Source organism: Otolemur garnettii, unplaced genomic scaffold, assembly GCF_000181295.1.
Source record: "Otolemur garnettii isolate 467f Iridium unplaced genomic scaffold, OtoGar3 scaffold00031, whole genome shotgun sequence".
Classification (NCBI taxonomy): Eukaryota; Metazoa; Chordata; class Mammalia; order Primates; family Galagidae; genus Otolemur; species Otolemur garnettii.
This window is the reverse complement of record NW_003852426.1, coordinates 17,101,328-17,113,730: the sequence shown is the minus strand read 5'-3', so window position 1 is coordinate 17,113,730 and position 12,403 is coordinate 17,101,328. Positions and strand designations below refer to the sequence as shown.

The 12,403-nt window shown below is 39.3% G+C and overlaps 1 protein-coding gene across 1 annotated transcript in view; it reads right to left on the bottom strand.

Annotated features, from left to right (window-relative positions):
• The window catches only part of MEP1A (meprin A subunit alpha), a 31,747-nt gene extending 21,927 nt beyond the window's left edge, over positions 1 to 9,820 (bottom strand). The window contains exons 1-5 of the mRNA XM_023512838.1: positions 9,708 to 9,820; positions 9,597 to 9,621; positions 9,449 to 9,499; positions 5,572 to 5,612; positions 5,009 to 5,084 (exon numbers count right to left, since the gene is read on the bottom strand). Of these exons, the coding sequence (XP_023368606.1) occupies positions 5,009 to 5,084; positions 5,572 to 5,612; positions 9,449 to 9,499; positions 9,597 to 9,621; positions 9,708 to 9,776 (262 nt within the window). The 5' untranslated portion in view covers positions 9,777 to 9,820. The remainder of the gene's footprint in view (positions 1 to 5,008; positions 5,085 to 5,571; positions 5,613 to 9,448; positions 9,500 to 9,596; positions 9,622 to 9,707) is intronic.
• Between the last annotated feature and the right edge of the window lie 2,583 nt (positions 9,821 to 12,403).

The window sequence follows — 12,403 nt, the reverse complement described above, 5'->3', positions numbered from 1 at the left end:
ATAACTGGGAAGGCCATGAAAAAAACTTTCTGGAATGCTAAAAATGGGGCTCATCACTTGATGGGAATTTGGGTTACAAAGGTGTAGGAATCCTTAAGAATTCATTGCATTGTATATCTAAGACTCATGCATTTTACCCTGTGTGTATTTTACATAAAAAGGAACGATAGATAAACATATTGAACTCTAGGTAACAATATGTATGCTGAGATGTTTGGGGTACAGTGTACTATGTACCTGAAAATTTCTTTCACATGCATCACAAACAGAATTAATTTATAGGTTCATAGAGAGATGGGTATAGATCTCATAGATGGGCTAAAGCAAATATACCAAACGTTAATTGTATGATCTAGCTGGTGAGTATGTGAGTGTTCAATGCACAATGATGTTAACTTTTTGCATATTTAGAATATTTTTTATAATCAAATATTGGGAAAGAAAAATACAATGGATTATATGTTAAAAAGTGCTTTAAAAAAACCCCACTCTAAAGGCAAATTCTATTTCCAGTAAAAATACCTTTCCAAATGATGACAAAATAAAGATTATTTTCAGGTAAAAAGAAAGAAAAGAATGTGTCATCAACAGATCTGCTCTACAAGAACCACTAAAGGAAGTTTGTCAGAAATGACACTAGATAGGAGCTCAAATCTGCAGAAGAGACGGAGAGCAGCAGAAATTGCAAGTATAAAAATAAAAACAAAGACTCTCTTTTTTTAATCAAACATTTTGAAGGACAGCTTATCATATAAAGCAAAAATTATAACATTGTATCATAAGATTTTTAAAGTACATAGAAGAAACTATAAACCAATAATAGTATAAAGGGCAGGGATATGAATGGAATTTTGCTATGATAAAAAGCTTACATTTTATGCAAAGTGGCACAATATTAAGTCTAAGGAGATTTTTAAAAAACATAAACCCATTTTTAACTGGCCCATGGGGATGACATGGGATGACAACAGAAATCAGAAAATATGTAAAGCAGATTTTAATAAACATGCCAAAATTTGTAGAAAGCAGTAAGAGTAGAGCTTCAAATAAAATGTGTAGCTTTAGATGCCATATTGTAGCGTATATTATATTAGAAAATAATGAATACGTAAAATCAACGATATAAACTTCCACCTTCAGAATATAGAAAAAGTAGAGTTAACTAAACTTGAAGGAGAAAGGAAGGAAATCATAAGGAACAGAGAGCATCTAAATAGAAACCAGAGAAGCAAAGAGAAAATTAACAAGGCCACAATTGTTACTTTTGAAAAGATTGATAACATCAATATCACCTTAGCAAACCTGATCCACAAAAAGGAGTGAAAACACAAATTCCCAGCATCAGGAATGAAATTAGACTGTCACTGAAGATTATACAGGCCTTAGGAAGACAATAAGATAGTATGCTAATATTTTTAGCACCTTAGTTAAAATAGCTGTTGAATTTTGTCCAATGCCTCTCCTGCATCTATGGAGATACTCTTAAGCTTTTCATTATTGGAAAATACAAATTAGCCAAGGGGGCATACAAAGAAATAGAAACATGTGCATTATTTTAAAAATATTAAATAAACTGAATTCATTATAAAAATACTACCCTGCAAAAGATTTCATCACTTGATTATTTTATTGGTGAATTTTATTGGCATTTAAAAAAGAAACTCGTTTTGATCCGACACAAACTCATGTAAAAGATAAAAGAGGAGGGAAGATTTCCAAGTTTGTTTTCTGAGATCTGCTTTACGAAAGCATGATAAAGATAATACAATTGAAAAAATTAGAAACCTATATTCTTCACAAATACAAACACAAAAATCTTTAACAAGACGTTAGCAAATGAAATCTAGCAAAATATGAGCAGGATAACACATCTCAGCCAGCTAGATATCTATCTGTCTATATGTAGATATATAGAAATGTATATACATGCATATATGTTTTATTAATAGATGAGTTTTACTTGTTCTGGTGCTCATCTGAGAAATTCAAAGTTGGTTTAGCATTCAAATTTGATGTCATTTCCCATGTTACAGGATAAAGAATAAAAATTATAGCATTATCTCAGTAGTTGCAGAAAAGATACTTGGCAAATTTTAACAGCTATTCATCAAGAAAACGTTCATGTTCCATACAAAGGCGTCTGCAGAAAACCCACAGTTAGTGTCGCATATGAATGGAATATGGAATGCTACCACTAAAATTGGACACAAGGCAAAGATGATACTCTCACTACTTCTATTCTATGGTTATGGGAGTCCTAGCCAGTGTAATAAGGCAAGAAAAAAGCAATAAATGATGCAAAAATTGGTAAAGAAGATGTAATACTGTATTAGTAGATGAGAAGAATTCTTATAAAAACATCCTAAACAATCTACAAAGTAACAGCACTGATGAGTGATTTAGGTTAACTATAAAGCTAGAGTAATTAACACTGTGTGATAACTGTGTTCAACAGTTGTAGAACAAAGCAACGACCTAGGGGTTCCAGAAATAAATCAACCGTTAAACAGTTATTTCTGACAAAGGCACCAAGTCAATTCAACGAGGAAAGTAGCTACAGCAAGCGATACTAGAACAACCGGATTAACAAATATTAGTCAATCAATTTCAACCTCTCCATTGTACTACATGTAAAAATTAATTTGCAATAAATTTCAGAGAAATCTGAAACTATAAAGCTCTTAAAAAATATTAGAGAAAATCTTTGCGACTTCAGCAAGGAAGGCTTACAATATAGAAGCAGAAACTATAAATTAAATAATCAATATTATAAATCGACAAACCAAACTTTATGAGGCTTACAATTTTTGCTCTTCAAACTATGCCACTAAAACAAAAAGACCAGTCGGAGACTGGGAGAAAATATTCATAACACATATATCTTGACAAAGGGCTTATCCATCATATATAATTCTACTACACGTAATCAAAAGACAACAAGTAAAATTTTTTCAAAATTGCAAAAGAGATGTACAGACACTTCATAAAAGAAGATACGTGAATAGCTCATAGGATATTAAAATGTGCTAAAGGTCATTAGTCATTAGGGAAATGCAAATTAAAATCACAGGGAGATGCCATTTCACTTAAACTGGAATGGCTGTAATGAAAAAGATTAACATGGCCCATGTTGGTGAAGAGGTAGAGAAAATGGAACGCTCATACATTTTTAGTAGGAAAGTAAAATGGCACAGCCGCTGCAGAAAACTGGCATTTTCTCATAAAGTGAAACATAGACTTACCCTATTATCAAGCAATTCTATTCCTAGGCATTTAACCAAGAGAAATAGAAACCACATATCTAGACAAGCTTGTACAAGAATAATCACAACTTTCTTCATAATAACTCCTGTAGGAAAAATGGAGGATAATTTTCAGTGTATTAATACAGAGAAATACCACTGAGTAGTATCAAGAAAAAGAATTCATTATTGATCCACAATAATGTAAAAGAACTTCAAAAACAAGAAAAAGAAGCCAGACATGAAGAATAACCACTTCAGTGTCTGATTCCATTTGTCCATATATCTGTTTAAAATCAGGTAAAACTTATTTATGGGAAAGATTAGAATGGTGGTTGTCTCTTGGGAAGTGAGGGTGGGGATGGCCTAGAAAAGATCCAAAGGAACTTTCTGGAATGATGGAAAAGTGGGTTATATAAGTTTATGAGTTTGTCGGAAGCCTTGCCTACTACTGATTTATTTCATTCTATGTAAATTTAACTTTAAAAAGGAATCCCACACAAATATTGAACTCCAGTTAGTAGGTTGGCTTTCACAATGGACTTTGCAACTCAGGTTGTGGTCTGTGCACAGAGACCAACAACGTCAGTGTTGCCTGTGGGATCATTAGACATGGAGAATCTCAGCCAGTAACCTTGACCTACTCTGTAGGTGAAGAAGATCCTCGGGTGGATCTTACGCACTGAGAAGTCTGGGGAGTACAGACAACCCATGACCGAGGCATGGTGAGATTAAACAAGACATCAGGTGGAAACAGTGCCTGGCACATAACAGGGTGTGTAACAGATGGGAGGAATTGTAATGGGAAAGAACCTCTCTTCAGGCTGATGTTTCTTAAATCACACTCCAATAAATATTGGTGCTCTGTAAATTTGCAAGGCAAACACTGGAGAAAATAACGCCAGTGCGGTCGGTTAGCACACAGTATTCACACCACTGAATACAACGGCATGGTGGATGTGTGGCTGTGCTCCAGAACAGCGATTGCAGGCAGAGCTGGTAAGGACGATGGAAAATGCTGAGCCTGATCTGCATCTCCTGAGAGTGGGAGCAGCCTGGCCACCCAGCAAGAGGCAGCAACCCTGTCCCGGCTTCCCTCTGCTCTCCAGTCCTGCCTGTCTATGTAAGCACGAGGGGCCTTGCAGATGTTGAGCTGATGTGGCTGCCGAGCTATCAGTCACTGCTCGAGGGCCAGGCCAGTTCCTACACTTGGCTGCTAATATTTAGTTACGTCCACCAGTTGTTATTTCCAACAATGAGTAAACTATAATTTATTCTGACCTTTATCTTAAGGGAGAGAAAAGAGTAGAAATCATTCATACTGAGAAAATAGACCACAAGCATACGGAACATGAACTTTCACATGTGGCATTTTCCTCCTGCAGCAAAGAGAGAAGAAATCAATATGCTGAAAATAATGTCCTCGTACTGTGTTTACATTCATCCAGACAAACTATTAACGTGCAAATTGTTCATTGCCATGATGCCAAATTATATTTCATTATATTTCTGTTTTTACGCTGGTCCTGATTTCGTTAACACTTTAATGTGTGGTGTGTTTTAAAAATTATGCTTTAATACTGTGTATCTCTGGCTAAGCAGCACTGGTTTTGATATAACATCATGTGTTTCTTCCCAGCAGCTGATGAATCACCAGGGTTTGGAAAGCCTCCTATACACTGGTGGTTACTCCGAATCTGAAGCTGCTGACCAGGAAGAGGGTGGGGAGAACAGTTAACCCGCTAAGTGAGAATGGTTAACCTTACCCAGATTGTCAGCCAGGATGTAAGGAATGGGGAATTTCCACCTGGCGTTGGGATCTCGCAGGCCATTCCTGGACTTCTGTGAAAACAAAGGCAAAGATGAGTAGGAAGCCGAGTCCTCAAGGTCACACCTTGATCTCCTCCTTCCCAGAACTCTCATTCCACCAATAGGCTGTCACAGAGTTCAAACAGTTCAGGAGCGTCTGCCTTCTGATTATAAGTGCAATAGAAGAGAGATAATTTGGGGAAAGCAGAGAACATTTTAAGAACAAAATAAAGAAGACCTGCAATTCCCCCAAACGGAGATAGCTGCTGTAAGGCATTGTCTTCTCATTCTTCGCTTTTTGGAAAATTTGGATTGAAAAGCCATAGAATAACACGCATTCTTCTGTCGTTTGCTTGTGTTTCTTTTTTTGTCCCTACCGACCACAGTGGTGATCCTCACAGACACAGGTTACAGGTTAGAACTGTCTGTCCCCTTCACATTACCCATCCCAGGGATGGCTACAGAGCCCAGTGGCACAGCCAGTCTTAGGAATGTGACTGTGTCATCCACAGGTACGCACCTGCAAGAGGATGTCCCCTTGAAAGAGGTCCAAGCCAGCAGCTACATGCAGATTTAAAAGAAAGAAAAAGAATGTTTAAATGAGCATTATTAAAAGGCACCTCTCATGATAAAGGTAACCTTTGCCATTGTAAATATTTGATTATTAATCTTTATGTGGTGAGACTCCTTTGGAAACAATAGAAGAATTCCCTCTAATTGAGCAATTGTGAGTGGCCGAGAAGTATCACACATTGTCATATCCTCAGTTTCCAATTTCAGAATAAGAAACCTTGTCTAGGATCTTAGAAGTAAGAGATGAGTTGAAAGGGATCTTATTTATCGTTGATTCTAAAACACTCGTGTTTCAAAGGAAGAAGTGGAGTCCAAGGCCAGAAAGTGAGGCACTCGGTGGTCACTGTCTTCCCATTCGGAGACCTTTCAGCTATTGTACCATCCTGCCTCTTGTCCCTACGTAAATGGGTTGATTTTATTCTTTCCCATGAGGGCATGATGGTACTCTGTAAACCAAGTTCAAATGGCCACCCTTGTAATAAATAAGATGAGGGGAATGTGGACAGACCCATTCAAATCTGTATCTCCAAACACCTGCCATCAGATGCTTAGCAGAATATACTCTCTCACCGCTGGAATCACTTAGTCCTGGCCTCATACATTTCTGAAAGCAAGATTCCAAGAGGAAAAATCCTTAAAAAATTTCTCAAGCATTTAAAAGGACATCACTTCTTCTGCTAGGTATTAGGAGGCATCATGGTTTCACCTGCTACTAACTAAGGCCGTCCTTGCAACACCCACTTCATGCACATTTTTCCCTGGATGTGCTTAACCTCCTGATCAGGGAAAGGGGGAGACACAAAATGGGTAGATGGTTAAAAGCACATAAAAGTCAAAACACAAAACAAGCAAAGGGGGAAAGGAGGGGTGCGGTGGCAGAGATCTGCTATTTTTTTAAAGGTTGGTCAGGGGCTGGGCATGGTGGCTCACACCTGTAATCCTAGCAGTTTGGAAGGCGGAGGTGGGTGGGTTGCTTAAGCTCAAGCATTCAAGACCAGCTTGAGCAAGAAGAAACCCTATCTTTAATAAAAATAGAAAAATTAGCCAGGCATCCTGGCATGCACCTATGGTCCCAGTTACTCAGGAGGCTGAGGCAAGAAGATCACTTGAGCCCAGGAGTTCAAGAATTCTGTGAGCTATGACACCACAGCACTCTACTTGGAGTGACAGAGTGCGACTTTGTCTCAAAGATTAATAAATGATAAATAAAGCTTGGTGAAAGAAGGCCTCCCCAAAGAGAAGGTGTTTCAGCAGAAATCGAACAGTGTGAGGAAATGAAAGAAGAATATTGGAGGTGGAGGCGACAGCAGACAGGAGGGTCCCAGGCAGCAAGCCTGGATGTCTCGGAGCAGCTGTCCTCAAATGTGAGCATCAGAATGCCCCGGAGGGCTTGGTAAATGCACACTGCTGCAATCCCCTGTTCTGGGATGAGGCCTGAGAATGTTCGCTCTGACAACTTTCCTGAAAATGCCAGGACTGGATGGAGGGCGGGGAACCACACATTGAAAAAGGCTTTTGTAGAGGACAGCTGTGTAGTCAGGCTCCTGGGAAGAGCTCCGCTCGGAAGGGGGTGCGGAGTGGAAATGGGGTCAGAGAGGCCGTCAGGGCACACGGCTCACCCTCCTGTGTGTGCGGGAGTCACTCAGGGGCCTGCCCACATGCAGATGCTGATGCCGAGTCTGGGGTGAAGCCCGGAGGCTGCACTGTTAAGAAAGCTCCCGAGTAGTGTAGGCGGTGCTGGGTGGGAACTGCACTGCGAGGACCAGGACTCTAGGCCCCTTATATTGCTGTGGAGGAGACGTCATTAGAAGGTTGGATATAAGAAGTGACGAGATGTAAATGACAGTAAAAGGAGAGCTCTGTCCATGCCGAGAAGCATCTTCTGGGGTGGGGGTGGGGGATGCAGACAGAGAAGGAAGCACAGTCAGGAGGCCACTGGAAGGACCAGCCAGATGTGCGGTGTCTGACTGGGGTGGGGACGATGAATATCCTACAGAATCTTGACTTGCTAGAATCTGAAGGCAGATCTAATAGCAGGTGTTGTGTAGAGGGTACGAGAGAGAGACAGGAGAGACTCTGAGCATCTAAGCCTAAACTCAAGAAGGAGAGGGCTGCATTTACTAAAATGAAAAGAACGTGAGGAGCAGAAGTTGGGGCCCAGGAGAAGAAAGGTTAGGTCAGCACTGGGTCACATGGAGAGAAAGGGGTCAAGAGGTGGCAACTTTCTCTAAACGATTTTCCCAGTCAATATGATGTCAGACTCTGGCTACACGGCTACCCCCATCAATCCTCTTGGCTGGATTGGAATGGCCTAAAAAGAGGATTCACATGACAAAGAGATTTCTCTTTGAGGTCACAGTTCAGGGACCAAGTGGTGGTGGGGCTTAGGGATAAGAAATGTCTCAGAGGTAAATATTTAATTTTTGCTAGAGAAGTAAGAATGAGATTAGAAAAACTCTAATTGTAATCCCAGCCCTGTTTTAAAATACACCATTTCCTTTGAACTGTATACACCTTCAAAGATATACACCTTCACAGACTCTAAAGAGAGATATTTTTGTACCTGGCTCAAAATCCATTTAGACACACACCCATTGACCTTTCTAAAAAAAAAATATTTTTTCTGAGACAGGGTCTCTATCGTCCAAGTAAGAGTATAATGGCATCAAAATAGCTCACAGCGACCTCAAACTCCTGGGCTCAAGCAATCCTTCATTAGCCTCCCAAGTGGCTGGGACTACAGGTATGTGCCACTATACCCAGCTCATTTTATAAAAATGTTTTGTTGAGATGGGGTCTCACTCTTGCTCAGGCTGGCCTCAAACTCCTGGCCCCAAGCAATCTTTCAGCTTTTGGCCTCCCAAAGTGCTAGGATTACAGGCATGAGTCACTGGACCCCCTTCCGAATTTATTTAATTATTTCTACTCTCCCCCCAGTCATTCTCAACCTATTCTGATCAAATGTTAGCTAGCTGCCTTCCCTGTGAATGAGACAAGGCCAGAGAAACTTCACCCTTAGGTAGGGGATTTTTAGTTTTGCAGTCTTCAGATAGCACTGAACTATGGAGGTATGAGGCAGAAGGCCTGGAGGGAGCCCGAGCACCAACACGGATGGGACGGGAAGGGGCCCCCTGTCCTTGCCTACAAAATGAAAACAACACTTACTGCAGTACAGGCTGGACAAACAAATACATGACTAGATATGAGCGCTTTTGTGAACTTCAGGCCGTCATGCTCCTAAGTACGTCTGCTCCCAGCAATCCTAACCAAACACCTGGAATCCAGGGGCCTCTCTCTCATGTTTAGAATCGGAACAACAGAAGGGAAAAAGAGATGATGACTCAGCTTCTCTCTCCCCTCAGCAATAGATGGGACTGGTGGTTCTTTAAGAAATACACTACTCGTATTTACACTCTTCTCTAAGTCCCAACCACCCAGTTGTTAGTGAATGGGCTGTGTCAATGGCAGGGTGGAGCTGGGTTCCCCCTCTCCCACTAAACATAACCTAAAGGCTTCTTCCCTAAGCAGAATAATTATTCATTTTTCTTTCTTTTTCTTGAAAATAGAAACTGGAAAAATAAAATCTTTATGAACTGACAACTTGTTACGTATTTCTAGATCCACTGAGGACTTACTAGGTCTCCTGGAAAATGTGGTCTAACCATCTTTCTCTTTCTACATTTTCATTTTTCAGAAACTGAAAATCCTAATAAAGCACCAATAAATGTTCTTTCCCAACTCTCTTAATAATACAATGCAGCATGAGGGTAAGTGATTTTTAGCAATGCTTTCACCACATTAATGATCTAAAAAATTGAACCCACCTAGATTGATTTCTGAAATATCCTTCTGTTCCCCAAGATCTGAATCAGGTACTGTTAAAAATGAGAAGAAAAAAAAAGTTACTAGTGTTTGCTGAACAAAAGAGAAAATGCTCCGAAGCATTCTCTATGCATTTATATTGATACTTACCATTTCCTTTAGAAAGATGCTTAATCTGAAAGAAAACAAATGTACAGTAAATCGATAATGTCCACTAGAATTAATATTTCCAAAAATCCCAAAGAGCAGAGCTCTACTTACCGAGACAGCTGCTGTGTGAGCAAAAATCAGGGTAAAAGAGAGAAGGTAAGTGGATTTAGTCCAAACCATTGTTGCAAGTGAACTGATATTAGCAAAAACATCTTGTCATAAATACCTTTTAGACTTTGCCCTAACTGTCATATTAGAAACTTTGACCCTTCCATAGGTACTGTAGTGTTAGAAAAGGTAGTCCAAGGTAACTTCATTGACTCCCTTCAAGGACTGATACCAGGTCCACCTTAAAAACTTAAGTTCCAAACTGCAAAAAAATGGAAACTATCAATACTGACATTAGCATATAGGAATGAATAATATTCTTAAACATCAGCCATAACTCTTCATATAATGGATAAAAGATTCCCTTAATGATAGAAATAGAATAATACATAAAATGATTGTGAATTATTTAACTCTAATAAAAGATGAATTTTGAGTTTTATGGAAATGTTATAAAACAACTATTAAAAGGCATACAGACATGACCTTCTACCTTTGTGCCTCTATCTTTCTCTTCATATATATGAAGAGAGAGAGACAGAGACAGAGAAATATTCACAGATTATTCTGATATTCATCTATAAATTCAGTGTCATTCCAGTAAGAATTCCAACAGGGTTTTCAGTAAAGTTTGCCAAATTGACAAATTGTTTCTAAAATGCTTATGAAAGAATAGACCAGTCATAATAGATGAGAAAGTTCTGAAAAGAGTGTGTAAAGAGAAAGGAACTACCCTAATAGAATATCAAGAAGCTTATCAAGTTACAGTCATCAGAGAGTGTAATATTGCCTGAAAGAAAGATCAAATGAGTCTCCAGAACAGGATAGGGAGAATCAGTCAAAGGCAAACACACACGGGTCTTTTGTATATAAGAGGAACCAAAAAATGAACAGGGAAACTTTAGTCTCTTCAATAATAGTATTTAGAACAATAGTATTTCTGGATGAGGAAAAAATTAAATTTTTACAATTTTATCCACAAAAATAAACTCTAGATAAATTAAAAATGTAAATAGGAAAATCAAAACTTAGAAAAAGAAAATATAGAAAAATTAGCCTGTACTTCTGAGTTCAAAATGATTCCTTAAGCAAGGAAAAGAAAAAACGTGGAAGTGATAAAGGAAAAGAATCATAATTTTGGCTATATCAAAACTTATACTTCTGGCTCGGTGCCCATGGCACAGTGATAATGGCCCCAGTCACATACACCAAAGTTGGTGGGTTCGAATCCAGCCTGGGCCAGGTGACCAGCAATGACAACTGCAACAGAAATAGGTGTTCTGGCAGGCACCTGTAGATCTAGCTACTTGGGAAGCTGAGGCAAGAGCATCACTTGAGCCCAAGAATTTGAGGCTGCTGTGAGCTGTGATGCCACAGCACTCTACTGAGAGCGACATAGTGAGACTCTGTCTCAAAAAAAAAAAAAAAAACCCTTATACTTCTTTATGACAAAAACATAACTAAAAGACAAGCCACTGATGAGAGAAGGCATTTATACTGTATATAATTGAATAAAATTTCAGGATCTATAAGAATTTTTATAAAAATCAATAAGAAAAAAATGATATGGTTTAAGAGGAAAATGGACAAAGTATATGAATAGAAAAATCACAAGAAAACCCAAATGAACAATAAATACATAAAAATATTTTGAACCCCACAAGAATTCAGGAAAAAAATACAAATTCAAATAACATGAAATGCCTCTTCAAGCTGAGATCGGCTAACTGAAGACGACCAAATACCAAGTGTCAGCAAAACGGTGAGGAAATAGGAAGTCTCATACACTGGTAGGACAGTGACTTGATGCTGTCTGACAAGGTTGAATTCTGCAGAGTTCATAGGCTAGAAACTCCACTGCTAGGCACATATGTGTGTACAAGTACCACATATGTTCATTACAGTACTTTGGGTGATAGTAAAGAATGGGGTAATGTGTTTATAACAGAAGAAAAAATAAATTATGGGCGATATCCAGTCATGCACGGGTAAATGCTTACCCAGCTATCTGAAAACAAAGAAAGAAAACAAGCCTTCATTTGTAGCGTTTGTTAATTTCCAAGGTGCAAACATTCCCGCCAGGGTTAATTTCAAGCTACATTATAATTTCCAGTGAAATATGATGTTGATACTGGAATTTCGTCTTCTCTCTTGGCTGGCTCACCAAATCTGATACTGGACTTTCAGGTTCTTGGTCTCGGTGATTTGAAGAATAAATTCGTGGACCACAGATCAGTGGCAAGACAGAATTTATTTACAGAAAAGAATACAAAAACACTAAAGTTCCTGGTAGGGAAACAAAACCCAAGTCGGGAGAGAAAAGCTCTCTCCGTTTTTTTCTCTCCGTCTCTCCCCGTTTAGCGGTCTATATAGGTGCATGGGTTCCTTCTGTATGAGGCCAGGAAATGAATCCACATAGTCTTTCCGCTGGGGCAGGTGAATGAATGTACTAATGAATGGGCACAGTCCATTCGCAGAACTGAGGCCTAGGAAACTTACATGAAATTGACCTAGGCATAGGAAAAGGGGGTTTCTATTAAGTCATAAGTGTAAAGGGGAAGGAGACACCAAGATGCCGGTGTCTCCTCAGCAGTTGTCCGGTCCCTTTGGCTACTGAAGACTCCAGTGGGGGAGGGAGGCTCCCCCTGTCCCTTGCCTACGCTCCAGCACGCTGGTTCCTCTGCCGGCTGCCTCCACAC